The sequence below is a fragment of the Salmo trutta genome, chromosome 26, assembly GCF_901001165.1.
Source record: "Salmo trutta chromosome 26, fSalTru1.1, whole genome shotgun sequence".
NCBI lineage: Eukaryota > Metazoa > Chordata > Actinopteri > Salmoniformes > Salmonidae > Salmo > Salmo trutta.
The window spans coordinates 28,098,874-28,125,792 of NC_042982.1; the positions used below are offsets into that span (position 1 = coordinate 28,098,874).

Sequence of the window (26,919 nt, forward strand, 5' to 3'; positions counted from 1 at the left end):
AATCAGTGTTCATGTTTGAGATGTACATATTCTATACAGGATTAAAGGATTACCACTCCGGGCAATGCTTAGATCTGTTGAACTGTATAGTATAGTACAGAGGAGGCTGGTGGGAGGATATATAGGAGGACAGGCTCATTGTATTGGCTGGAATGGAATAAATGGAATGGTACCAAACACATCAAACACATGGAAACAATGTGTTTGACACAATTCTTTCCATTCCAGTCATTACAATGAGCTTGACCTCCTGTAGCTCTTTCCCTCCAGCCTCCTCTGATAGTATGACAATTTACCTTGGTGGAGGAGTGGGCGGGGCCTCTGGGTACTTCCTGTCGTAGATGTGCATGTCATAAGTGGGCGGTGAGTAGACAGGAGGCGGTTCCTCGTCAGAACTGTCCGGTTCTAATGTCCGCTCCAGAACCTGGCCCGGGGAATGGAGGAGACCAAGAGAAAGAGAGAGCATGTCCCTGATCAATAACATTCATACACATTTACCCATTTAAAATCAGTCATGTCAGTAAGATAAATCATTTCAGTTTTAAGAAAGAAGCTGGTTGGGTTAGTGTCTGATACGGTAACTGGAGCACACAAACAGCATTACTTTTAGGCATTAGTGCTGCCTTTACTATTTATATTCTAGTGAGATGAGATGGGTTGCAGTTCCTTTCTTTTCTGTGTGTGGTAGTGGTACATAATGTATAATTTATTATTGGTTAATACCTAGACTACAACAAGAACAGGAGGGGAGGGAGCGAGGCCAATAGGCCAGCAGAGGATGTGGACCAGCGGTCCCCAATTACATTCAGCCATGGGCCCATTTTTCCTTGAGCAGACGGTTGGAACATAGTTATAAATAATTTGTAGACTGCAAATTAACCGCAAGAATCCCAAACAGATATAGTATTTGACAAAAACAATCATTTCAAACCTTTATTACAGTTGGGATATGATCACATATGCCTTTCTATATATGCGTGGGAATACTTGGGAACATATTTCCTAAATAATTTTTTTTGGCACTAAGCTTCGGTGATATACCGTATACCGGGGCATTTAGACATACAGATGGTATGCTTTTCAATACCGAAAATCATACCATCAGCGCATGCTACGCCACTGCTTATAACTAACTATAAGTTAACTATCATAGATGTGCCAAATAAATGACATCCAGCTCAGGGCTCCAGCTATGCATTTGGTTTGCTAACTTGCTAGCTATGTGGCTAGATCAAGCTTCTTGGTTACAGCAGAAACAAATCCATCCCTTTCCTGGGTCAAGATCCATGTTGCCCAATTTATTTTATTTAAGATATAGCGTCCTTTGTGGGCACTTCCGGTAATACTATATACCTCAGTATGTTACAGAAAGGATATGACCATATGTTATTGTATAGACAATATGGTACAGAAAGAGTATGACAGTATGGTACAGAAAGGGTATGACAGTATGGTACAGAAAGAGTATGACAGTATGGTACAGAAAGGGTATGACAGTATGGTACAGAAAGAGTATGACAGTATGGTACAGAAAGGGTATGACAGTATGGTACAGAAAGGGTATGACAGTATGGTACAGAAAGGGTATGACAGTATGGTATGGTACAGACAGTATGGTACAAAAAGGATATGACAGTATGGTACAGAAAGGGTATGACAGTATGGTATGGTACAGACAGTATGGTACAGAAAGGTTATGACAGTATGATACAGAACGGGTATGGCAGTATGGTATGGTACAGACGGTATGGTACAGAAAGGCTATGACAGTATGGTACAGAAAAGGTATGACAGTATGGTATGGTACAGACAGTATGGTACAGAAAGGATATGACAGTATGGTACAGACAGTATGGTAAAGAAAGGGTATGACAGTATGGTATGGTACAGACAGTATGGTACAAAAAGGATATGACAGTATGGTACAGAAAGGGTATGACAGTATGGTATGGTACAGACAGTATGGTAAAGAAAGGGTATGACAGTACGGTATGGTACAAACAGTATGGTACAGAAAGGGTATGACAGTATGATACAATATGGTATGGTAAAGACAGTATGGTACAGAAAGGGTATTACAGTATGGTACAGTGGGGTATGGTACAGACAGTATGGTACAGAAAGGGTATGACTGTATGGTACAGTGTGGTATGGTACAGACAGCATGGTACAGAAAGGGTATGACAGTATGGTACAGAAAGGGTATGACAGTATGGTATGGTACAGACAGTATGGTACAGAAAGGTTATGACAGTATGATACAGAACGGGTATGGCAGTATGGTATGGTACAGACGGTATGGTACAGAAAGGCTATGACAGTATGGTACAGAAAAGGTATGACAGTATGGTACAGTATGGTATAGAAAGGATATGACAGTATGGTACAGACAGTATGGTACAGAAAGGGTATGACAGTATGGTATGGTACAGACAGAATGGTACAGAAAGGCTATGACAGTATGGTACAGAAAGGGTATGACAGTATGGTATGGTACAGACAGTATGGTACAGAAAGGGTATGACAGTATGGTACAGAAAGGGTATGACAGTATGGTATGGTACAGACAGTATGGTACAGAAAGGGTATGACAGTATGGTACAGAAAGGGTATGACAGTATGGTACAGAAAGGGTATGACAGTATGGTACAGAAAGGTTATGACAGTATGGTATGGTACAGACAGTATGGTACAGAAAGGGTATGACAGTATGGTATGGTACAGACAATACGGTACAGAAAGGGTATGACAGTATGGTACAGAAAGGATATGACAGTATGGTACAGAAAGGGTATGAAAGTATGGTATGGTACAGACAGTATGGTACAGAAAGGGTATGACAGTATGGTACAGAAAGGGTATGACAGTATGGTACAGAAAGGGTATGACAGTATGGTATGGTACAGACAGTATGGTACAGAAAGGGTATGACAGTATGGTACAGAAAGGATATGACAGTATGGTACAGAAAGGGTATGAAAGTATGGTATGGTACAGACAGTATGGTACAGAAAGGGTATGACAGTATGGTACAGAAAGGGTATGACAGTATGGTACAGAAAGGGTATGACAGTATGGTATGATACAGACAGTATGGTACAGAAAGGGTATGACAGTATGGTATGGTACAGACAGTATGGTACAGAAAGGGTATGACAGTATGGTACAGAAAGGGTATGACAGTATGGTATGGTACAGACAGTATGGTACAGAAAGGGTATGACAGTATGGTACAGAAAGGGTATGACAGTATGGTATGGTACAGACAATACGGTACAGAAAGGGTATGACAGTATGGTACAGAAAGGGTATGACAGTATGGTACAGAAAGGATATGACAGTATGGTATGATACAGACAGTATGGTACAGAAAGGGTATGACAGTATGGTATGGTATAGCCAGTATGGTACAAAAAGGGCATGACAGTATGGTACAGTAGAGAAAGGGTAAGACAGTATGGTATGGTACAGAAAGGGTATGACTATATGGTATGATACAGACAGTATGGTACAGCACAGAAAGGGTATGACAGCATGGTACAGTATAGTACAGACAGTATGGTACAGAAAGGGTATGACAGTATGGTACAGTATAGTACAGACAGTATGGTACAGAAAGGGTATGACAGTATGGTACAGTATGGTATGGTACAGACAGTATGGTACAGAAAGGGTATGACAGTATGGTATGGTACAGAAACTAGAGGTCGACCAATTAATCGGAATGGCCGATTAATTAGGGCCGATTTCAAGTTTTCATAACAATCGGTATTTTTGGCCACCGATTTTTTTTTAAACCTTTATTTAACTAGGCAAGTCAGTTAAGAACACATTCTTATTTTCAATGACGGCCTAGGAACGGTGGGTTCACTGCCTTGTTCAGGGGCAGAACGACAGATTTTTACCTTGTCAGCTTGGGGATGCAACCTTACGTTAACTAGCCCAACGCTCTAACCACCTGCTTTACGTTGCCAAGGTAAGTTGCTAGCTAGCATTAAACTTATCTTATAAAAAACAATCAATCAATCATAAACACTAGTTAACTACACATGGTTGATGATATTACTAGTTTATCTAGCGTGTCCTGCGTTGCATATAATCGATGTGGTGCGCATTCGCGAAAAAGGACTGTCTTTGCTCCGATGTGTACCTAACCATAAACATCAATGTCTTTCTTAAAATCAATACACAAGTATATATTTTTAAACCTGCATATTTAGTTAATATTGCCTGCTAACATGAATTTCTTTTAACTAGGGAAAATGTGTCACTTCTCTTGCAAACAGAGTCAGGGTATATGCAGCAGTTTGGGCCGCCTGGCTTGTTGCGAACTGTGAAGACTATTTCTTCCTAACAAAGACAGCCAACTTGGCCAAACGGGGGATGATTTAACAAAAGCGCATTTGCGAAAAAAAAGCACAATCGTTGCACGACTGTACCTAACCATAAACATCAATGCCTTTCTTAAAATCAATACACAGAAGTATATATTTTTAAACCTGCATATTTAGCTAAAAGAAATCCAGGTTAGCAGGCAATATTAACCAGGTGAAATTGTGTCACTTCTCTTGCGTTCGTTGCACGCAGAATCAGGGTATACAGAATCTGGCTCGTTGCGAACTAATTTGCCTGAATTTTACGGAACTATGAAATAGCATTGTAGGTTGTGCGATGTAACAGGAATATTTAGACTTAGGGATGCCACCCGTTAGATGAAATACGGAACAGTTCCTTATGTCACTGAAAGAATAATGTTTGAGATGATAGTTTCCGGATTTGACCATATTAATGACCTAAGGTTTATTATATTGTAGTTAAGTCTATGATTTGATATTTGATACCACCTCTGACTGAGAGGTGGTAGGCAGCAACAGGCTCATAATAGTCAAAGGTATATGGTTTAGAGAGAAATAGTCGACGCGTCATAATTCCTGTAATAACTTGCGGCTGAACTTGAAAGGGGTTCCTTCGTTATTTTACCGTTCATGTCTTCCATAGAGAATGTCTTGATCTACTTCAAATAAGGTCTGTGTTTTGTGCTTAAACCGCCTCAGCGTTTTGATACCCGTGTAAATCTCACTAGGTAACGTTGGTGAACATATTTTCATAAATCCACTCTACAAATTTTTTTATCTACGCTTATATTGGTCAGAGTTATATCCTATGGATATCTACACAGTTATAAAATTGGCAAGGTGGTGTAAGCCTAAACCAAACACAGACCTTATTTTAAGTTAATCTAAAAATATCCTATGGAATAAATGAAGAAACCGCTTTTCAGATTTTTCTAGAAGGTGTCATGGGAATTATGACTCGCACTTTGGTAGTCAATTCTTATCATGCCCATTATTAAAATAGGATTTCCTGCATATAGAAATTACAGTTTTTGTTTTCAGCATTCATCACAGGTAACTTAAACTCTATTTTTATTATTCAAACAGTTGAGAGTATTTGTCTCTAAGCAGACTCTTCAGTATCGTTGTCACTTCAGAGCTGTGTGTGTGTGTGTGTGTGTATATATATATATATATACATTAAAAAATAATAATAATAATAATCGTCCGATTAATCGGTATCGGCTTTTTTTTTGGCCCTCCAATAATCGGTATCGGCGTTGAAAAATCAGAATCGGTCGACCTCTAACAGAAACAGTATGACAGTATGGTCAGTATGGACAGTATGGTCATACTTTTTTTGTACATAAAGTCTCTACCATAATTTCCTATGAACAAAAACTTTGGGACATCAGAACAACAATCACTAACCTCGATTTGGACAAACATTTCTATGTTCTGCTTACTCCGGACCAAACCCTAATCCCTGGGACTCGAAAGGAAGCTGTGGCGAAAGAGAGGCAGGCGAGCCAGAACTCTGACATGACTAGGTCGGCAAGCAAAACTGCCCTCTATTCAACTGGCAAACGTGCAACACTGGAGAACAAACTGGATGAGATCCGTTCGAGACTATCCTATCAACAGGACCTGAAAAACTGTAAAATCCTACGTTTCCCAGAGTTGTGGCTGATTGAGTACATGAATATACATCTTTCTTGTTTTTCTATGCATCATCAAGGACTGCAAACTCGGGTAAGACGAAGGGATGATGGGTGTGTCGCTTTGTTAACAACAGCTGGTGGGTGAGCTCTAATGTTAAGGAAGTCTCAAGGTTTGCTTGGCTGAGTTAGAATACCTGCTAAACTGCAGACCATACTATTTACCAAAAGTATGGTCATATTTTTCGTAGCTGTCTATTTACCACCACAAACCGATGCTGGCATAAAGACCTCACTCAACGAGCTGCATAGGGCCATAAGCAAACAAGAAAATGCACATTCAGAGGCAGCATTACTCATGGCCGGTGATTTTACTGCAGGGAAACTTAAATACGTTTAACAATTTTTACCAGCATGTCACCTGTGCAACTAGAGGTAACAAAACTCTAGATCTTAATTCCACAAACAGAAATGCATACAAGGCCCTTCCTTTCCCTCCCTTTGGCAAATCAGACCATAACTCTATCCTTCTGCTTCCTACTTACAAGCAAAAACTCAAACAGGAAGTGCCAGTGACTCGTTCAATATGGAAGTGGTCCGATGAAGCGGATTATATGCTACAGGACTGTTTTGCTAGCACAGATTGGAATATGTTCCCGGGATTCATCCGATAACATTGATGAGTTTACCACATCAGTCACCGACTTCATTAATAAGTGCATTGACAACCTTGCCCCCACAGTGACCGTACATACACACCCCAACTAGAAGCTATGGATTACAGTCAACATCCGCACTGAGTTAAAGGCTAGAGCTGTCGCTTTCAAGGAGTGTGACACTAATCCGGACATATAAGAAATCCCGCTACGACCTCCGACAAGTATTCAAAACAGGCAAAGTATCAATACAGGACTTAGATCGAATCTTACTATGCTGGCTCTGACGCGTGACTGATGTGTCAGGGCTTGCAAACTATCTTAGATTACACCGGGAAACCCACCCTTGAGCTGCTCAGCGACATGAGCCTAACATGAGCCTCGCTCTCCGTAGCCGATGTGAGGAAGAGCTTTAAACTGGTTAACTTTCACAAGGCCGAGGGGCCAGACAAAATACCAGGATGCATACTCGGAGCATGTGCTAACCAGCTGGCAAGGTGGTACTATTGCCATTTTTATTTATTTTTTTAAGTGAAGAGAGTCAGTGACCCTGCACTGACTGACCTCTGTTGGGATGCTGTCATCGGAGTCAGAGCTGTCATCTGATCCCTCTCCGTCGATACTCATCTGGAGGAGCTGGTCGATGGTGGCGTCTACCGCCCCGTTGTTGGAACGCAGGACGCACTCGATGACCTCGTAATCCATGGTGGGGAACATGATCTTGAAGTCCTCCATGGCCTGGTTGAACTCCAGGCGCCGGACTTGTCGGTTAGGCCGGCTGTTGTTGAGATCTCCTGGGGTGGAACCACCACTGCCTCCCCCTCCTCCTCCACCTCCCCCTCCTCCTCCATTACTGCTGCTGCGCCTGAACAGGCTGGTCATCTTGCTGCCCTGACTGGTGCTACCACCTAGGGGTTAGGAGGGCACCTAGACACTCACCTCGCACCCTTAATCCTCTACCTTTCTTGCCTTTCTTTCTTTCTTTCTCTCCTTTTAACACTCCGCTCCCGTCTGATTGTGTTTCTCCTGACTCACAGTCTCATCATACCACCACATGGATGGCAGTCCTCTGAATGGAGTGGAAGAATTGAATGCTCTTTCTTTTTCTCTTCCTCAGCTTGTTATTCAGCCGCATCCAACACGGCTGGCTGTAGAGAAGGGGGTCTTTGGTTTGTGTCCACTCCTCAGTCCCGTCACCAGTTTCAGGTCCGAGGAGCACCAAATTGGGGGACCTGCATCTCTGGTCTAAAACAGTCAGCACCTGAGAGGGAGATAAGGGGGGGGGGGGATGAACAGGTTAGCAAAGCTACCATGTTTCTGTAATACGCACAGTTAATTGCTCCTTTAATTAACAGGCACCTAGGCTCTACACAGAAGCAATCACCTAGGCTCTACTGAGAAGAAATCACCTAGGCTCTACTGAGAAGAAATCACCTAGGCTCTACTGAGAAGAAATCACCTAGGCTCTACTGAGAAGAAATCACCTAGGCTCCAATCCCAATAAAGCACCTAGGCTCAATACAACTACAGGTTAAAAGGCTACAGCCTCAGAGCCATTGAAATAGAATAGGGAAAGCTGACATGGTTCCACAAGATTTGACATGGCCTTGTCCAAGAGGGTGTCTCATGGGGAAAGATGGACTGCGTCCCCACTCCGCCTTTCTGCTCAACCTTGCCAGGCATTACCATGGCAACCCAGACAACGTCTATAGACTAAACAGTTGGCATTTAAATGAAAAGGTGAAACTTTACATGGCCAGCACTGTAGGAGAATATCATATTTTGAATCACGTTATATGCCTATAATCCAACAAGGCTAGGATATACAGTTGCAGTCTCACTTTCCAGTTTCTAAAACAAAGCCTGTTTCTTTCTCCCAAAGCCAAATAAGAGCCATAGAGGAACAAACGTTCTGCCAACCAGGCCTGAAGGAGGAACCCAAACATTGGCCTACACACATCCAGTCCAGAGAAAGTAGGATGGATGGCCAAGCTGCTGCTAACAGACGCCATGAATTTGTGTGCCAAGCAGGGGGGGACGAGCACCACACACACTAATCTATACAACGAGCACAAACTGGTGCCCAGCTTAACCCCCAGCTTACTTTGGACGACATCAGGCCATGGCAGATTAGTCTAATGGACATCTATGAGACCAACTAGACCACTGACTGACTGAGATGCTACTGGAACAGCTGGGTAAGGACATGGAGGGAGTGACAGCTGCAGCAGAAAACCAACCAGAACCAGCCAGCCACCACAAACCAGGACAAGCGCTCGAGAGCAGTAAAAAAAAAAAAAAACATGCAGCAAGAGCAAAGCAAGGTGCCATTGGTCAATGAGGATTACCCACATGAAGATCTGTGATGCATTTAGCATGGGCTTGCTTAGCTGTCCCTTTTTTTCTCTCTGACACAATTGAAGGACCTTGCGAGAATTAAGCCTGGTAGAGTCAGAGGGGTCAATGTGTCTGGTGACCTTGGACTACTCAACTGATGGACTGGTTTTTCATAACCAGCAAACAATACATGGACATAAGTGAATGGATTTTTACTGGGGATTCACTTGACATTGACACAAACAGATATTCCTTTCATGGCATTCAAACCACTGTGAAATTCTTTCCATTTAACCATTAATCCACCACTAAAGCGAATGCGTGGACAGTTTTTCAAAAAGGCACCACAGAAACGTGTCAGATGAATATCAAGGGAAACTCCAAACAGTCCGTTTCAAAATGTTTTGAGCTTAGACCCATTCTAAACCAATGGCTTGAACATTAAGTATCATGCAACATACTTGTATGTGACCTACTGACCTTCCGACTGGCCATCTACCAGCTCTCTGGATGTTGAGCATTGGCTGACATGCACTGCAGGGTCTGTCATGCTTGATGGAGCTTACAAAAATGCCCTATTCCACAACTGTTAGCCTGGTTTAAGCCTACATTCAGTTGCAGACCTTCTGTCGGATTCTCAGAGGCTAGGCCAGGGATTTCATATTCATTTTTCCCCGGGGGCTGCCTTCAACGAGGTCTGTAGGGCCGCACTGAAAACGGGTTATATTTCCTTGCCATCAACATCAGCAAAAAACTTGCAAACAAATTGTCCTCTATCATTTTTGCTCCCTAACTGTCGAGCTTTCATTTAGGTGATTATTAGCAAGCTGGACACATATGTTTAAAACCCCTTGGCAAAGGGTAATGTCAAATTCTGAACCTTTGAGTTGTTATGGCAGCTCACAACTAGGCTACACGTTAACATGGGTTCTCGGAAACCAAACATCTGGTTGTTGCCTGGAGTCGAACTTGATACATACGCTACATGGCCAAAAGTTTGTGGGCACCCCTTCAAATTAGTGGATTCAGCTATTTCAGCCACACCCGTTGCTGACAGGTGTATAAAATTGAGCACACAGCCATGCAATCCCCATAGACAAACATTGGCAGTAGAATGGCCCGTACTGAAGAGCTCTGTAACTTTCAACGTGGAACTGTCATAGGATGCCACCTATCCAACAAGTCAGGTCATACCATTTCTGCCCTGCTAGAGCTGCCCTGGTCAACTTTAAATGCTGTTATTGTGAAGTGGAAACGTCTAGGAGCAACAATGGCTCAGCCACAAAGTGGTAGGCCACACAAGCTCACAGAACGGGACCACCGAGTGCTGAAGCGTGTAGCCCGTAAAAATTGTCTATCCTTGGTTCAGCTCGTAAAAATCGTCTGTCCTCGGTTGCAACACTCACTACCGAGTTCCAAACTGCCTCTGGAAGCAACGTCAGCACAAGAACTGTTCGTCTAGAGCTTCATGAAATGGCTTTCCATGGCCAAGCAGCCGCACACAAGCCTAAGATCACTATGCGCAATGTCAAGCATTGGCTGGAGTGGTGTAAAGCTCACCGCCATTGGACTCTGGGGCAGTGGAAACGCATTCTCGAGTGATGAATCACACCTCTCCATCTGGCAGTCCGAATGTGGGTTTGGCGGATGCCAGGAGAACGCTACCTGCCCCAATGCATAGTGCCAACTGTAAAGTTTGGTGGAGGAATAATGGTCTGGGGTTGTTTTTCATGGTTCGGGCTAGGCCCCTTAGTTCCAGTGAAGGGAAATATTAACTCTACAGCTTACAATGACATTTTAGACAATTCTGTGCTTCCAACTTTGTGGCAACAGTTTGGGGAAGGCCCTTTCCTGTTTCAGTATGACAATGCCCCTGTGCACAAAGCGAGATCCATACAGAAATGGTTTGTTGAGATCGGTGCGGAAGAACTTGACTGGGCTGCACAGAGCCCTAACCTCAACCCCATAGAACACCTTTGGGATGAATTGGAATGCCAACCGCGAGCCAGGACTAATCGCCCAACATCAGTGCCCAACCTCACCAATGCTCTTGTGGCTGAATGGAAGCAAGCCTTCCCAGAAGAGTGGAGGCTGTTATAGTAGCAAAGGGGGGACCAACTCCATATTAATACCCAGGATTTTGGAATGAGATGTTCGACGAGCAGCCATGTAGTGTATTTACATTGCTAGTTATAAAAGTTAATGCTACGTAGAGTAAACACTAGAATAGGAAACAAGATCCTTTACCTTCAGGTTACCTCTCCACAGTTGAAACAGAGAGCAGAGTTGCAGTGACGGTTTAGTTCACAGAATCCCTGACAAGTGCCAGAATCCCTGACTAGGACTATAGCTAGGAGTCATCTCTGGGTCCAAGTACCTGGATTTTCCTCATCCTGGTTTACATTACAAGAAAGGGGCCAAGGGGAAGAGGGAAAAAAACAGAATTCCAAAAATGTAAGGGTCCTCTGAGAGGAACTGGAGTGTCCTTTCGATGCTCTGGCTAATAGCTATCACTACTCTCCCCCTTGCCCTCCCTCTTCTCTGTCCCTGTAGTGCTGGGAAGAGAAATCCCTGGCTACGATGGGGGAACAATGCATCCAGTGCCAGCCCAACCCACATGGCAGTGCCAGGCCCCGTCCAGCAGCACAGACAGAGTCCGTCACTTCGCCCTCCTCTCTTTTACATGGAGACTGGCTCTGATGTAAACAGGGTCATCTTGCCTTGGCACTGATGATAGTGTGTGCGTGTGAGACTGAGACAGCGGGTCTTCTCACGGTTGTGGAAACTTTGCTGTTAAGTGGATTATCCCAAGGAAGGCACCTAATCTCAAAAGGCATTGTTCAAGAGGACAATTGAAACCAGTGCTGCACATAACTAAGTTTCACCTGGTGTCCTGTGCATCCTCTCTGCAGCAGACAGTCAGAGGGAAGGCAGGCCATTTCCATGTAAAAGGACTGTTACATTCCCCAGCAAGGAAACCAAAAAATGTTGCTCATACACAAAGGGGAACTAACAAAAGAGTCCCTGACAACAACCCAACAAAACAGGTGGGTTTTAGGAGGGGTTCTGAAAGACACTCATGGGAGTGTCCACTGAAAGTTGACTAGCAACAACAACTGGAAACTAAAAAGACACCCTCCATGACTGCCCAGTACGTTTGATCAAGAAGAGGCAAACAAAATAAACACCCAAACCAAACTTGATGACAGGAAGCAAACCAAAAAGGTGGAGCAAAACAAAAATCTGGGAAATCAGACAAAGGAATGTTTTTCTAGAAATCAAATAGGGAGAGTGAACTAAAGGTGTTGACCCTCTACTTATCTCATGACAACTGGAGCACTAAGCCAGCCACTCTTAAATAGCACCTGGGCCACCACAGGTGAAACACCTTCCCATCAAGGAGATGGCAACCAGCACAGACGTAACACATACTGACCAACGAGGTGACACAAATCGGTGTGTCCTACATGCTAACAAGCTATACTTGCTAAAGTCCAAGCTGTAACAGGACCCATGAGCACCAGCGTCAAGTTTATAGGAGCCAGGGGTTGGAACGGTTCAGGGAACAGAACCAAAAAACTGAAAATGATTAGATAAACCGAATCAGAACCGGAAACGAAAGTGATCTATACTGTTCCAGAACATAACCTTTATTTGAAGAGCATGGGAACCGGTTAATAATGTTATTTTATGTTCCAGGCATTTTTTTCTTGTCCCACAAAAATGGCAACAAAGTGCATATGCAAAGCCCTCATCTGTCACTCAGAAACGTATTGCAGCGTCTGCCTGCCAGCTGAAAATATTTGGCAGTGTGTGTGCGCGTGTTTGTGTAAGCTTCCTAGGTAGCCTAGTGGTTAGAGTGCTGGGCCAGTAACTGAAAAGTTGCATGATCGAAACCCCGAGCTGACAAGGTAAAAATCAGTCGTTCTGCCCCTGAGAAAGGCAGTTAACCCACTGTTCCCCGGGCGCCGATGATGTGGATGTCGATTAAGGCAGCCCCCTGCACCTCTCTGATTCAGAGGGGTTTGGTTAAATGCGGAAGACACATTTCAGATGAACGCATTCAGTTGTACAACTGACTAGGTATCCCCCTTACCTTCCCATCCCCCTCTGAAACATAGGTTACTGTAGCCTACTGACAACATTACAAGCGTGATTCAGAAATTAAAGAGAGAGATGTTTAATTAGAGAAGAATGTATTAACTTGTTTAATGCTAGTTAAATTAAGGACATTACAGGATTGATTAACTACAAAAAGGTAAGACGTCTTTTTAACTAGTGCTGCACTGCACACACAAGCTTGTTAGCTAGCTTGGTCTGGTCTGTAGAGGTCACATTCGAACGTACAGAGTACGTGCTGCTGAAAGGGCGAGTTACCTTCCCGCCGGCAGCTTGGGACACTGGGCTCCCCAGGCAAGGACGTCACTGGCCAGCCAGGAAACAGGATGTCAGACAATATGATAAAGCGCTTTATGATAGAACACCTTATCATGTCTTCACATTATCATGCCAGAAACATCATAATAATTATTCCTTATGACTACTAAACGCTTGGATACAATCAGGGATGACTACAAAGGATCAATCCCCCAACTTTCCAGTAAACGATGCTGATAATATTATAAATTATGCATCTGATCCATCTCCGGGCTATAAAAATACATGTAGAATAACTTTGTCAGCATTATGGGACCAAAATCGCCCCCGATTTGTAAACACTTCCCTATCGAAAATACATATTATAGCTTCCTTCTTTTGAGCTCATCATCCCTATTTCTGTACCAGCAGCCCAAGATTATGGAAAACTGCATATTTCTTTGCAGAAAGTTGATTATGTATATCAAGGCCTAAGAGTGTGCATCTCAGCACAGAACCCAGGCCCAGCCCTGGACTCCGCTCTCCCTCACACACAGACCTCTTCACAGACCATATTCATCTGCACCTAAGAACCTGCTATATTTAGCATGGAATCCATTGTTCTTCGTCCTCCTGGGCCTGTATGTGTGGTGGTGGCTGTCTCCCAACACACAGTGAACAAAAAGGAAACAGCAGCACAGCCCTGGTCAACAGAGCTGGGCTTACCTTCCATCCATCATATTCACGGTGCTAGAGCAGGTAAGAAGAAAAAAGACATTAGCCTTCGATAGAGTACCAGGAAGTCACCATCTGATAGATTACACTTATCTAAAGTAACTATGTGGAGCAACAGACTCTGAATGACTAAATGCAGCCAGTCATTCACTTTGATGCTGGAGCCCTTTAAACTGGCCTACATTAACACAGTTAAGCAGAAAATGGAGGAGGGGATGATCATGAATTAATCTGGTTTCAATATGTAGGAACAGAAAAATACATACAAAAATTATAAAATTCATCTCCTCTCTAAATAGCCTATCTATGTAGTGGAGAACAGATCTCATTACTCAAGGGTAACAGTCTTCTCAGATGGTAGGCTCCATCTCCCAACACGATTACGAGTCCCAGGCTTGTCTGTCCCCATGACAACCAGACCCCTGCATTCCATCTGGGGCCATCCTACTGTAGGTGGGACATTCTAATCTCCTGTGTTGACCACTGCTGCTAGACTATCACATTATTTAGGGCCAGAAAGCTCCATTTATACATCTCTAATTTACGGGAGGAAATATAATTTCAGCGATGATAAATCCACTCTCAATAAGTGACAGTGAAACACAATAATGAAAATCTTCTCTGTAGTACCTTACTAAATCTCCCACAGAAATGGTAAGACTGTCTGTGTCAATACTCTAAAGGCCTACATCTTCACAGACACGTGACTGAAAGTCCATTGAGCCTTGGCTAGTCTAACTATAGTCTCTTCCCTCCATCCATGCTCTGCCATTCATTCTCCCAACAAGACCAGCTAGTTCACAGTCCTGCCCTGTGCCTTTCACATGTGTTCAACAGCCATTTGAAGAGAGTGAGGCCCACTTTTCTTCAGAGGGGCAGGCAGACTAAGGCAGAGATGGAAATCCCCCTCCCCCACTCTCAAGGCCCGACAATAAACTCACCCTTATTAGCTCTCAGGATGCAACGGCTGTTATGCCAGCCATCTGCATGAGAGAGCCAGATAGCCAGATAGATCCAAGACACCCACTTAGACTACAGCTAGTGCCAGACCCAGCTAGTGCCAGACCCAGCTCCAGGAAGACATGCCTAAAATTGATTCAGAGCCCGAATAACACAAAGATAGATTGGTCCTACTACTGTTCAAAAGTACAAAAATATCCTGAAATGTAGCCGTACACATCAAACAACCGTCGCTTTACACAAGATATGCGCCCCACTACTGCATGTGTATCCAAAAATGCAGCCGTAGCTACACATCATTTGCGCCTACCAAACACGCCACAGATCAGCGCGACAGGATTCTTACAGGCTTCATAGCTTAAACTACAATAATAACTATATAGGCTACATTTCTGTCGAATTTGTGACACTGCGCAATGACCATAACCAAGCCGCCACTCCTCCAGGTACACAATATTTTCATAAAAGCTAATTATTGTGCACAATGACATCACTTTTACAGTAGCCCATCACACAATGACTATGTAATGCAAATGAATGATAAGAGGGAAAGTTTGCCTACTTGTTTTACTAGGCTACGCACAGTATTGGTCATACATACAAAATGGAGGTCTATCGGAAATGCAGCCATATACACATGTAATGTTGAAGAGAAGCCCCACGAAGACTAGTAGCCCAAGATATGCACATTAAAACACCACAGACCGTAATCATTGATTCAGAACCATGGACAGAACGAGTCAGCACAATGAAAAGATAACGTTAGATGCTTTATCAATTTTAGAGCACAACTAATGGTCATTGTCCCTATACCGGTCAAATAACGCAAAGCACTATATCTATCAAAAGCAATTAGATCCGCAAAAGCAAGAAATTGCATTAAGAATCACAGATAAATCTAAAAGATACATTGAAGTAAAAAGCAAAATGCCTAAACTATACATTACATTTTTTTTTTAAATCCGCCAAACAACCAGTGAGGGAAAACAAATTAATTTATAATTCTGGCATGGCGGCCAGGGGCATAAAGGTTGTATTTTACTATTTAGATGAGTTGCAGCCTCCTCCATGCGGTGTTGAACCTCATGAGAAGCTTGATTTTATTCTCCTTCCTGACGAAATGTACTTGTTAGGTCGCTCTCAAAATGCCAGTTGGACAATCTGGGCTTTTCGTTGATGTAACATGCTGCATCTGTGTTCACTGCTATACGTTCTTCCGAGTGAAGGAATTTAACTTTTCGCACAAATCCATGTTTCAGTGCCAACAGCACAGTCGGCATTGCTGACAAAGACCTGCCGTATCTTTGAACAACACTGAGCAAAGTCCATTTGTTGTTGCTAGCTGTGGTTCGATTTCACTTTGCAAGAACCAATAAACTCTGCTACCCCTGGTTCAGTTTTGGTTAGATCCAACAGGTCGTCAGGTGCTAGTGGCTGGGGTAACGGAGGTGCAGGTGCTTATTGTGATGTTACCCTCGTACTGTTGGTGCTAGGCCCTGGCTCGTTTAGATCTTGTTGGTCAACAGGCAGCGTGGGCTGCTAGGATCCTCAACCTCGGTGGTCGGGCCAGCAGGCTGCTATGTGAGCTTGGCATCGCACTCGACATGATGGTCCTCTTGGCAGTGCCCAGACATTTTTGTATATCCATGCTGATTAACCAGCTATAATTATTCAGCTCGCCGCTACCAACACTTAACGAAGCTAGTAGCTACTAGCTAGCCTATTATTAGCTGTAGCTGTCTGGAAAAGTGAATAACTTTTTCCCTCTGAGAAAAAAAATCCTTCATATTTAACTACTAAATATGACACTATTACATCCCCCTCCTCAGATCATGAGCACACACCCAGCATAGCCGCTGTCCCGGTCTGCGCTACCGTCAGGCCTGACAATGTTCTCTACATTGGCAAAACCGTAATTCATATATAATTTGTTATGTTCATGAGGGAACAAAACTTTGTGTGTGGGGGGGGGGGCACAAATTCTATCTGGGGGGGGTCCATGCCCAGCTTTGCCATCCCTTAGAGCCGGCTCTGGCTAGGGTTGTGACGGTCATGGAATTTTGGATGACGGTTAATGGTCAGCCAAATGACCGCAGTCACCATAAAAAACACATTTTCTCCTCCTCCGCTCCTGACTGTTCTGCTGCTGCAGGGAGGGGGGTGTTTGTTACAACACCTTGCTTGTTTCAGCAAGGAGCAACAAAGTTTCATCACCTTGTAGAGTCCATGTAACAGCAGAAATAAACTCATCCACACGAATGCCTGGCGGTTCCGTCTTCAGTCAGCTGTTCATCCCACTAAAAATAAAACGGTTATAAGGGGTAGTTTTATTTTCATGACAGTCTTCACCCAGAACCACCGGTTAGGCTACACAGTTCCACATTAATAGCACCAGCCCTAGCTACAGCCATGTCAGAGGGCAAAAGCTGCACACAGGCACACATACATTGCTATTTTGAGAATTTAAAAACATACACACGGCATGCACACATTAGTTTCTCTTTACTGTGTCTAAGGTAAAGCAAGTGTTCTCAGATTGTGCACATGATGTGAATTAAAAAAGGGATCATATTCTGCCTGCGGGCCAAGCACGACAGCCAGATGCTGCAGCTCTTAAAAACAACATTTTGAAAAGCAGGCTTTGAATCCAGTGCTTGGGGCAGTAGCGTCAACCCCGACTCAGTCACTAAAGCTGCTTATAAAGAAGCAGAAGATCAATGGTATACAATAATGTACTAATAAGAGTGAAGTCTGATTCAAATAATTCATTGACCGTTCAAAACATCTGTAGATATTAAAGAAGCATGAGGACCACAGGGAATACATCCAAGTACCAAGTAAAACTATATGGTGGCCCTCACTCTCAAATCCGTCCAAGTCTACGTTTAGTTTGTGTATTAACTTAGCCTCACACAATGAACTCACAGTGGCGCCAAGCCCAGTGGCCCCCAGACTTCCAATAGGGGTGATTCCATGGGACAGGGAGTGGACTCTGTGCTCCTCTGCAAACAAGACCTCTTCCCATCTCATCTTGTTTTCACAGCTGACAAAGGAGCCCAAAAGCAACCAGAAAGGGTCTATTTCAACAGAGCCTGACCCAGACATTATCCCTATCCACATTAGCACAACAGAGCATCGTGTAGCATTACAATAGGAGCATCCGGCCATGGCCTGACTGTACTGAAGACTAATCCATAAACATAACATTTATTCAGTCATGTTGCTTTGATGTACAAGTTTCAGGCCTTTCAGTGTAATCATATTTTCACTGTGATCTGTTATGCACACCATCCCTGCAATCATCTATTTACCTGGCTATTAGGTTTGTAGCATTATTATTTTTCAATAACTCTTATATGGCATAGTAGTCTAAATCAAATCTCATCCATCCCTGAAAAGGGTAACAGCTACAAGTCATTGCATGTGATGCAATCAATAAAAAACAATATAAGGCCTGTTATCTATTGTGAAACCTAATAACGTTTTTTGGGAAATAATTGGCCACCATTGATTTGGTGAGGCTTTGGTGCCACAGAGAGAGGGCCTCAATCACTGTGAGGAAATGGGAAACAGGAAGTTGTCAGATGAGATAACCCTTCCACAACAGAAGCAGAAGACAGTTACGCCTTTAGCGAGGAGGGGGCGAGATGTTGTCGAGAGAAAGGTCATTGCTTAACACTCTGAGACAATCACCTGGGGTCTTGATATGGGATCAACTCAAATGTTATTGGTTGAGTTCACATATTTTGCAGATGTTATCGCAGGTGCAGTGAATTGCTTATGTTTTTAGCTCTAGCTCTAATACTACAGTAATACCTAACAATACACACAAATCCCCAAAATAAAAAGAAAGAAATATCAGAACGAGCAATGTCAGAGTGCGGAATATAAATATGTATGCATATAATGGTGTGTATAGACAGTATGGACAGTGTGCCACAGACATTCAGTCAATACATTATTGAGTGAGACATTCACAAGAGACTTCTAGACACGTTGTCCCATTTGCCAAAATTTCGCCCATGCACACCGTAACACATAACTGTAAATTCCGTAGAAGTATCAGACAGATCTAGTTCATTTAACAGGATTCTAAAGATTTTTGTCATTATTCAGAGGACCTAAAAAGAGGTTTCCGGAATAAAAAAGGAAAGGTTCCATTCAACAACGCTGCATAATTTGCACATTGCTCCTACAGGCCTGGCCAACCACAACATCTTGGCTACAGGATGACAGAAGTGACAGGGAAGAGGAGCCAAGACCAAGTGATAGCGAGGTAGTGTGTAATAAATCACACAGTCTGACATGTCTGGCTCCAACTGCCTCCTCCACATCAGAAGCACAAAGGCTTTCAGCAGTCACAGTAAGCAGTGGGACCTGAGAAATATGGAGTTTTAATGGACAAGGAGGAACCAGAACGGCAAATGCCTTTGATCACACATTAATTTTGAATGAAGTGCAGCTCCTGTGGAGTTGAACCCCAATCAGGCCCCAGTTCTCTTTCCCAACTCTTGCCTTTGGCATACACGGCTGATCCCTAATTTACATACCACATACACACGTTCCATTAACATGTCAAGTGATAGGCCAGAGTGTAGGCCTAGGTCACTTAGAGGGTACAATAATAACATTCTAATATTTCTTAACTTCTTCCTTTTTATGTGTATTGTTTTATATTGTTAGGTACAGATCATGTCGGAAGTTTACATACACTTTAGCCAAATACATTTAAACTCAGTTTTTCACAATTCCTGAAACTTAATCATATCAAAAATTCCATGTCTTAGGTTAGTTAGGATCACCACTTTATTTTAAGAATGTGAAATGTCAGAATAATAGTAGAGAGAATGATTTATTTCAGCTTTTATTTCTTTCATCACATTCCCAGTGGGTCAGAATACTCAATTAGTATTTGGTAGCATTGCCTTTAAATTGTTTAACTTAGATCAAATGTTTTGGGTAGACTTCCACAAGCTTCCCACAATAAGTTGGGTGAATTTTGGCCCATTCCTCCTGACAGAGCCGGTGTAACTGAGTCAGGTTTGTAGTCCTCCTTGCTCGCATACGCTTTTTCAGTTATGCCCACAAATTGTCTATAGGATTGATGTCAGGGCTTTGTGATGGCCACTCCAATACCTTGACTTTATTGTCCTTAAGCCAATTTGCACAACTTTGGAAGTAAGCTTGGGGTCAATGTCCATTTGGAAGACCCACTTGCGACCAAGCTTTAACTTCCTGACTGATGTCTTGAGACGTTGCATCAATATATCCACATAATTTTCCTTCCTTATGATGCCATCTATTTTGTGAAGTGCACGAGTCCCTGCTGCAGCAAAGCACCCCCACAACATGATGCTGCCAACCCCCGTGCTTCACGGTTGGGAAGGTGTTCTTCGGCTTGCAAGCCTCCCCCTTTTTCCTCCAAACATAACGATGGTCATTATGGCCAAACAGTTCTATTTTTGTTTCATCAGACAAGAGAACATTTCTCCAAAAAGTACGATCTTTGTTCCCATGTGCAGCTGCAAACCGTAGTCTGGCTTTTTTATGGCGGTTTTGGAGCAGTGGCTTCTTCCTTGCTGAGCGGCCTTTCAGGTTATGTCGATATAGGACTCGTTTTACTGTGGATATAGATATTTTTGTACCCGTTTCCTCCAGCATCTTCACAGGGTCCTTTGCTGTTGTTCTGGGATTGATTTGCACTTTTCGCACCAAAGTACATTCATCTCTAGGAGACAGAACGTGACTCCTTCCTGAGTGGTATGACGGGTGCGTGGTCCCATGGTGTTTATACTTGCGTACTATTGTTTGTACAGATGAACGTGGTACCTTCAGGCGTTTGGAAATTGCTCCCAAGGATGAAAAGACTTGTGGAGGACTACAATTTGTTTTCTAAGGTCTTGGCTGATTTATTTTGATTTTCCCATGATGTCAAGCAAAGAGGCACTGAGTTTGAAGGTAGGCCTTGAAATACATCCACAAGTACACCTCCAATTGACTCAAATGATGTCAATTAGCCTATCAGAAGCTTCTAAAGCCATGACATTTTCTGGAATTTTCCAAGCTGTTTAAAGGCACAGTCAACTTAGTGCATGTAAAGTTCTGACCCACTGGAAATGTGATACAGTGAATTGTAAGTGAAATAATGTTTCTGTAAACAATTGTTGGAAAAAGTACTTGTGTCATGCACAAGGTAGATGTCCTAACCGACTTGCCAAAGCTATAGTTTATTAACAAGAAATTTGTGGAGTGGTTGAAAAACGAGTTTTAATGACTCCAACCTACGTGTATGTAAACTTCTGACTTCAACTTCAACTGTATCACATTGCCAAAGTAGCAGCTACTCTTCCTGGGGTCCAGCAAAATTAAGGCAGTTTATACAATTTTAAAACATTACAATACATTCACACCTACTCCACCACATATCTACATTATTAAATCCATGTGTATGTATTGTGCATGTTAGTGTGCATGTGTGTGTGTGTGTGTGTGTGTGTGTGTATGCGTCTGTGCCAATGTTTGTGTTGCTTCACAGTCCCAGCTGTTCCATAAGGTGTTTTTTATCTGTTTTTTTTTAATCTAATTTTACTGCTTGCGTCAGTTACTTGATGTGGAATAGAGTTCCATGTAGTCATGGCTTTATGTAGTACTGTGTGCCTCCCATAGTCTGTTCTGGACTCGGGGACTGTGAAGAGACCTCGTGGCATGTCTTGTGGAGTATACATGGGTGTCCGAGCTATGTGCCAGTAGTTTAAACAAACAGCTCGGTCCATTCAACATGTCAATACCTCTCATAAATAAAAGGAGTGATGAAGTCAATCTCTCCTCCACTTTCAGCCAGGAGAGATTGACATGCATATTATTAATATTAGCTCTCTGTGTACATCCAAGGGCCAGCAGTGCTGCCCTGTTCTGAGCCAATTGCAATTTTCCTATGGCCTTTTTTGTGGCACCTGACCACACGACTGAACAGTAGTCAAGGTGCGACAAAGCTAGGGCCTGTAGGAACTGCCTTGTCGATAGTGTCGTTAAGAAAGCAGAGCATCACTTTATTATAGACAGACTTCACCCAATCTTACCTAATACTGTGTCAATATTTTTTGACCATGACAGTTTACAATCTAGTGTTACGCCAAGCAGTTTAGTCATCTCAGCATGCTCAATTTCCATATTATTTATTACAATATTAAGGTGAGGTTTAGAGTTTAGTGAGTGTTTAGTTACAAATACAATGCTCTACGTTCTATAAATATTTAGGGCTAACTTATTCCTTGCCACCCACTCAAACTAACTGCAGCTCTTTATTGAGTGTTGCAGTCATTTCAGTCGCTGTAGTAGCTGACGTGTATAGTGTCGAGTCATCCGCATACATAGACACTCTGGCTATACTCAGTCAGTGGCATGTCGTTAGTAAAAATGTAAAAAGCAAGGGGCCTAAACAGCTACCCTGGGGAATTCCTGATTCTAACTGGATTATATTTGATAGGCTTCTATTAAAGAACACCCTCTGTAATCTGTTAGACAAGTAACTCTTTATCCACATTATAGCAGGGGGTGTAAAGCCATAACACATACATTTTTCCAGCAGCAGACTATGATCAATAATGTCAAAAGCTGCACTGAAGTCTAACAAGACAGCCCCCACAATCATTTAATCATCAATTTCTCTCAGCCAATCATCAGTCATTTGTGTAAGTAAGTGCTGTGCTTGTTGAGTGTCCTTCCCTATAAGCATGCTGAAATTCTGTTGTCAATTTGTTTACCGTAAAATATATATTTTTTCCAGAAGTTTACTAAGGGTTGGTAACAGGCTGATTGGTCGGCTATTTGAGCCAGTAAAGGGGTCTTTACTATTCTTGGGTATCGGAATGACTTTGGCTTCCCTCCAGGCCTGAGGGCACATGCTCTCTAGTAGGCTTAAATTGAAGATGTGGCAAATAGGAGTGGCAATATCGTCTGCTATTACCCTCAGTAATTTTCCATCTAGATTGTCAGACCCTGGTGGCTTGTCATTGTAGATAGACAACAATAATCGTTTCACCTCTTCCACACTGACTTTACGGATTTCAAAAGTTCAATTCTTGTCTTTCATAATTTGGTCCGATATACTTGGATGTGTAGTGTCAGCATTTGTTGCTTGCATGTCATCCCTAAGTTTGCTTATCTTGCCAATGAAGAAGTCATTAAAGTAGTTTGCAATATCAGTGGGCTTTGTGATGAATGAGCCATCTGATTCAATAAATTAAGGAGCCGAGTTGGCCTTTTTTCCCAAAATGTCATTTAACCTCTACGGGCTACGGGGGCAGTATTGAGAATTTTGGAAAAAATATGTGCCCATTTTTAACTGCCACCTACACCAACTCAGAAGCTAGGATATGCATATTATTACCAGATTTGGATAGAAAACACTCTGAATTTTCTAAAACAGTTTGAATGGTGTCTGTAAGTATAACAAAACTCATATTGCAGGCAAAAACCTGTGAAAAATAGATTTAAAAAAATGAGAATTTTGTGACTGTACTATTTAGTGTCATTGTTTTATAGATACCACAGTGAGAAAGGATTCAGTTCGCAACTCCTACTGCTTGCACTAGATGTCAACGATCTTTAGAAAGTTGTTGGAAGCATCTGTCATGAATACAGACCGAATTAGAATGCTTACAAGTTGACACGTCATCACTTCATTTTTTGCGCCTGCGCATGAATCTGAGAAGAGTGTCTTTGTCATAATCGTTTATTCTAGACACTTGATAGGTTGTGTGAAAATATTACTGATGTTTACTGATGTTTCACGTTAAAAATGGACCAAAAGATTAATGCTAAACAACGTTTGACATGTTTGAACAAACATAAATAGATTATTTACTAGGTTTTTTTTAGCTTTTCGGCGTGACTTTACACTGCCCACCTCATTTTGTGGGAGCCTACTGAACGCTAACTATTTGGACATAAATTATGAACTTTGTCAAAAGAAACCACATTTGTTCTGGACCTGGGATCGCTGGCAGCGCCTTCTGATGGAGATAATCAAAGGTAAGGGGATATTTAGAATGTTATTATCGATATTAGATGATGCTAATGCTAACGGTATAGCTTAGCTTAGCTTATAGCTTAGCTTATGTTGTTAGCATAGTACCCAGTTTATAGCAAAATGTGATTTCCCAGTAAAGTTATTTTGAGATCTGGCCATTCGGTAGCAATTACGAGATGATAATATATTATTCTTTGAATGACAATATTATAATTTACCAATGTTTTCGAATAGTAATTCCGTGATTTGTAATGCTGGATTCACTGGGAGCATTCGAGCCGAAAAAAATTCTGAATTTCACCGTGACTGTAAATGCTGTTTTTGGATATAAATATGAACTTGATGGAACTAAAAATGCATGTATTGTCTAACATAATGTCCTATGAGTGTCATCTGATGCAGATTGTCAAAGGTAAGTGCATAATTCTAGCTAGTTTTCTGTCTGTTGATGCCCTTCTTTGAATTGGCTAAACATTACACGCAGCTATTGTCAATGTACTCTCATCACATAACCTAACTTTATGCATTCTCCGTAAAGCCTCTGAAAATCGGACAGCGTGGTTAGATTTAGGAGATATATCTTTCAAATGGAGGAAAATAGTTGATTATTTGATTATTTGAAATGATTACTCTTGCAGTTTTGAATTCCCCGCCATGGTCACATGACAATGAATCCCAATACCGGGATAAGATCCTGCCCCCTGGCCTCAACAGGTTTTAAGGTGCCCCAAAGCTTTTTACTATCATTCTTTATATAATTTATCTTTGTTTCATAGTGGAGTTTATATTTATTTAGTCACATGATTTCTTTATTTGCAGTACGTTTGCCAGTGAGGCACTGGTTACAGTTTGAAGTTTCTCCTGAGTGGGCAGCTTGATGATAGCCAGTCAGTCAATATTTAAATCACCCAGAAAATATAGTTCGCTGTTGATGTCACATACATTATCAAGCATTTCACACATATTATCCAGATACTGACTGTTAGCACTTGGTAGTCTATAGCAGCTTCCCACAAGAATGGGCTTTAGGTGAGGCAGATGAACCTGTAGCCATATTACTTCAACAGTATTTAACATGAGATCCTCTCTAATCTTTACAGGAATGTGTTTCTGAAAATAGACCGCAACATCGCCTCCGTTGGCATTTCTGTCTTTTCGGTAGATGTTATAACCATGTATTGCTACCACTGTATCATCAAAGGTATTATCTAAGTGAGTTTCAGAGATAGTCAGAATATGAATGTCATCTTTTACAAGCAAGTTATTGACTTCATGGACCTTGTTTCTTAGGCTATATACGTTAATATGGGATTGTTTTTAATGCTTTACTGGGAAGCTTATCAGAGGTAGACTTACTCATGTTATTTACATTGGAGCTGATAGTGCAGGGTGAGCTGCGTAAAGTGGTCTTCCTACTATTACACACCGCCTCAGTGCTAACAGTGTAACTCTGGTTTATAGGCTCATGACTACTGCTTACAATAGCTGTAGGATAAACAGATGTATTCGGTGCAATTAGGGGTACATACATTTAATGAATTACTTACATTATGTTTGCCAATGCCCCTAAGATCATGTACATTTGATGCAGCATTATGATGACTCATTGTCACAATGGTAGGGATTAACTGAGCTGGTCTTGGATCATGTACCAGTCATTGTTTCAACGCAGCCTTGAAATGCATGGACAGAGTCCTTCTGGAAACAGAAGATACTCTACAAGAATGACACAGTCCATCCAAATCATCCTGGCGTCAAAGTTATCAATAAAAGTGACTCCAGCAGAGCTACAGCAGTCTTTTAGCCAGATGTGTAATGCCAGCAGTCTGCTGAATCTTTCACACCCGCGGCCCAACGATAGTACTGGACCTGAAATTATTGGCTGTATTTTGGAGTCTTTTAATGCTAAAATCAGTTCTTTAAAATCCATTTTCAAATGTTCCGAGCTAGCCCTCCTGATGTCGTTTGACCCAACATGGACTACGACAGTGTCAGCTCCCGGCATCTATGGTAGAACTGTCGGAAACAGCCTTGTTATGTCCTGTACTCGTGCTCCTGGGTAGCACAGGGTTTTTGCCTTGGGGACCGAGCTGATACACACCATAGAGCTGCCTTTGATGACAGCTGGTGATGTTTTATGGGCCGGTCTCTCAGGCAGCCTCACGGTCTGGTGAGGCTGGGAGCTCCGAGGATCTGAACCCGAGGTAGAAGCTACCAGTGAGGGAGACAGAGCCGAGGACGAAGACACAGGTACCTCCAGATCCGATCTTGATTGAAAAGCCACCACGGACGAAGGCGCCGGAACCTCTGGATCCAGGGCGGAAAAGCTGTTTCTGGTCTGTGTCAGTTCCGGGCTCAACATCTCCATTGAGACGCCCGTTGCCATAGGACGCTGCCTTCGACTTCCACGGCGAGTGGCGTACCTCCATGGTTGGGTCGAGACCAGCTCCGTTCTCCAGGGAAGGGGGAGACACCTTCCGGGATGGAACCCTGCCTAGCACTATTTTATTTTATTTTTGGCAGTGAAACGAGGCTACTCAGGCGATAAAAAAACCTCACCCAAATGTATAGCCCTGTTGCAAAATATAAATGGACTGTTTGAAAATGTGAAGAAATGTATTTATTTAAAAAATTTGTATAAATATTTTTTTTAAATGTGAATCACATTTTTATTTGGCGTACCCCCGACGGCATTGTACCTCAGTTTGGGAATACCTTGTGTAGATGAAGGGAAGGAGAGATGTTCATTTAAAGGAATTTTAAGCCTTGAGACATGGATTGTGTATGTGTGCCATTCAGAGGGTGGATGAGAAAGACAAAAGACATAAGTGCCTTTGAACGGGGTATGGTAA

The 26,919-nt window shown here is 42.5% G+C and overlaps 1 protein-coding gene across 5 annotated transcripts in view; it reads right to left on the reverse strand.

Annotated features, from left to right (window-relative positions):
• The window catches only part of LOC115163580 (CUE domain-containing protein 1-like), a 47,894-nt gene that overhangs the window by 12,750 nt on the left and 8,225 nt on the right, over positions 1–26,919 (reverse strand). For 3 of the 5 annotated variants that reach the window (XM_029715579.1, XM_029715575.1, XM_029715576.1), the window contains 2 exons: positions 7,213–7,909; positions 297–424 (listed from right to left, as the gene is read on the reverse strand). In XM_029715579.1, the coding sequence (XP_029571439.1) occupies positions 297–424; positions 7,213–7,530 (446 nt within the window). In that variant the 5' untranslated portion in view covers positions 7,531–7,909. Of the gene's footprint in view, positions 1–296; positions 425–7,212; positions 7,910–11,232; positions 11,474–16,078; positions 16,323–26,919 lie in introns of those variants that run through there. The other 2 variants (XM_029715578.1, XM_029715577.1) reach the window with 2 other exon arrangements.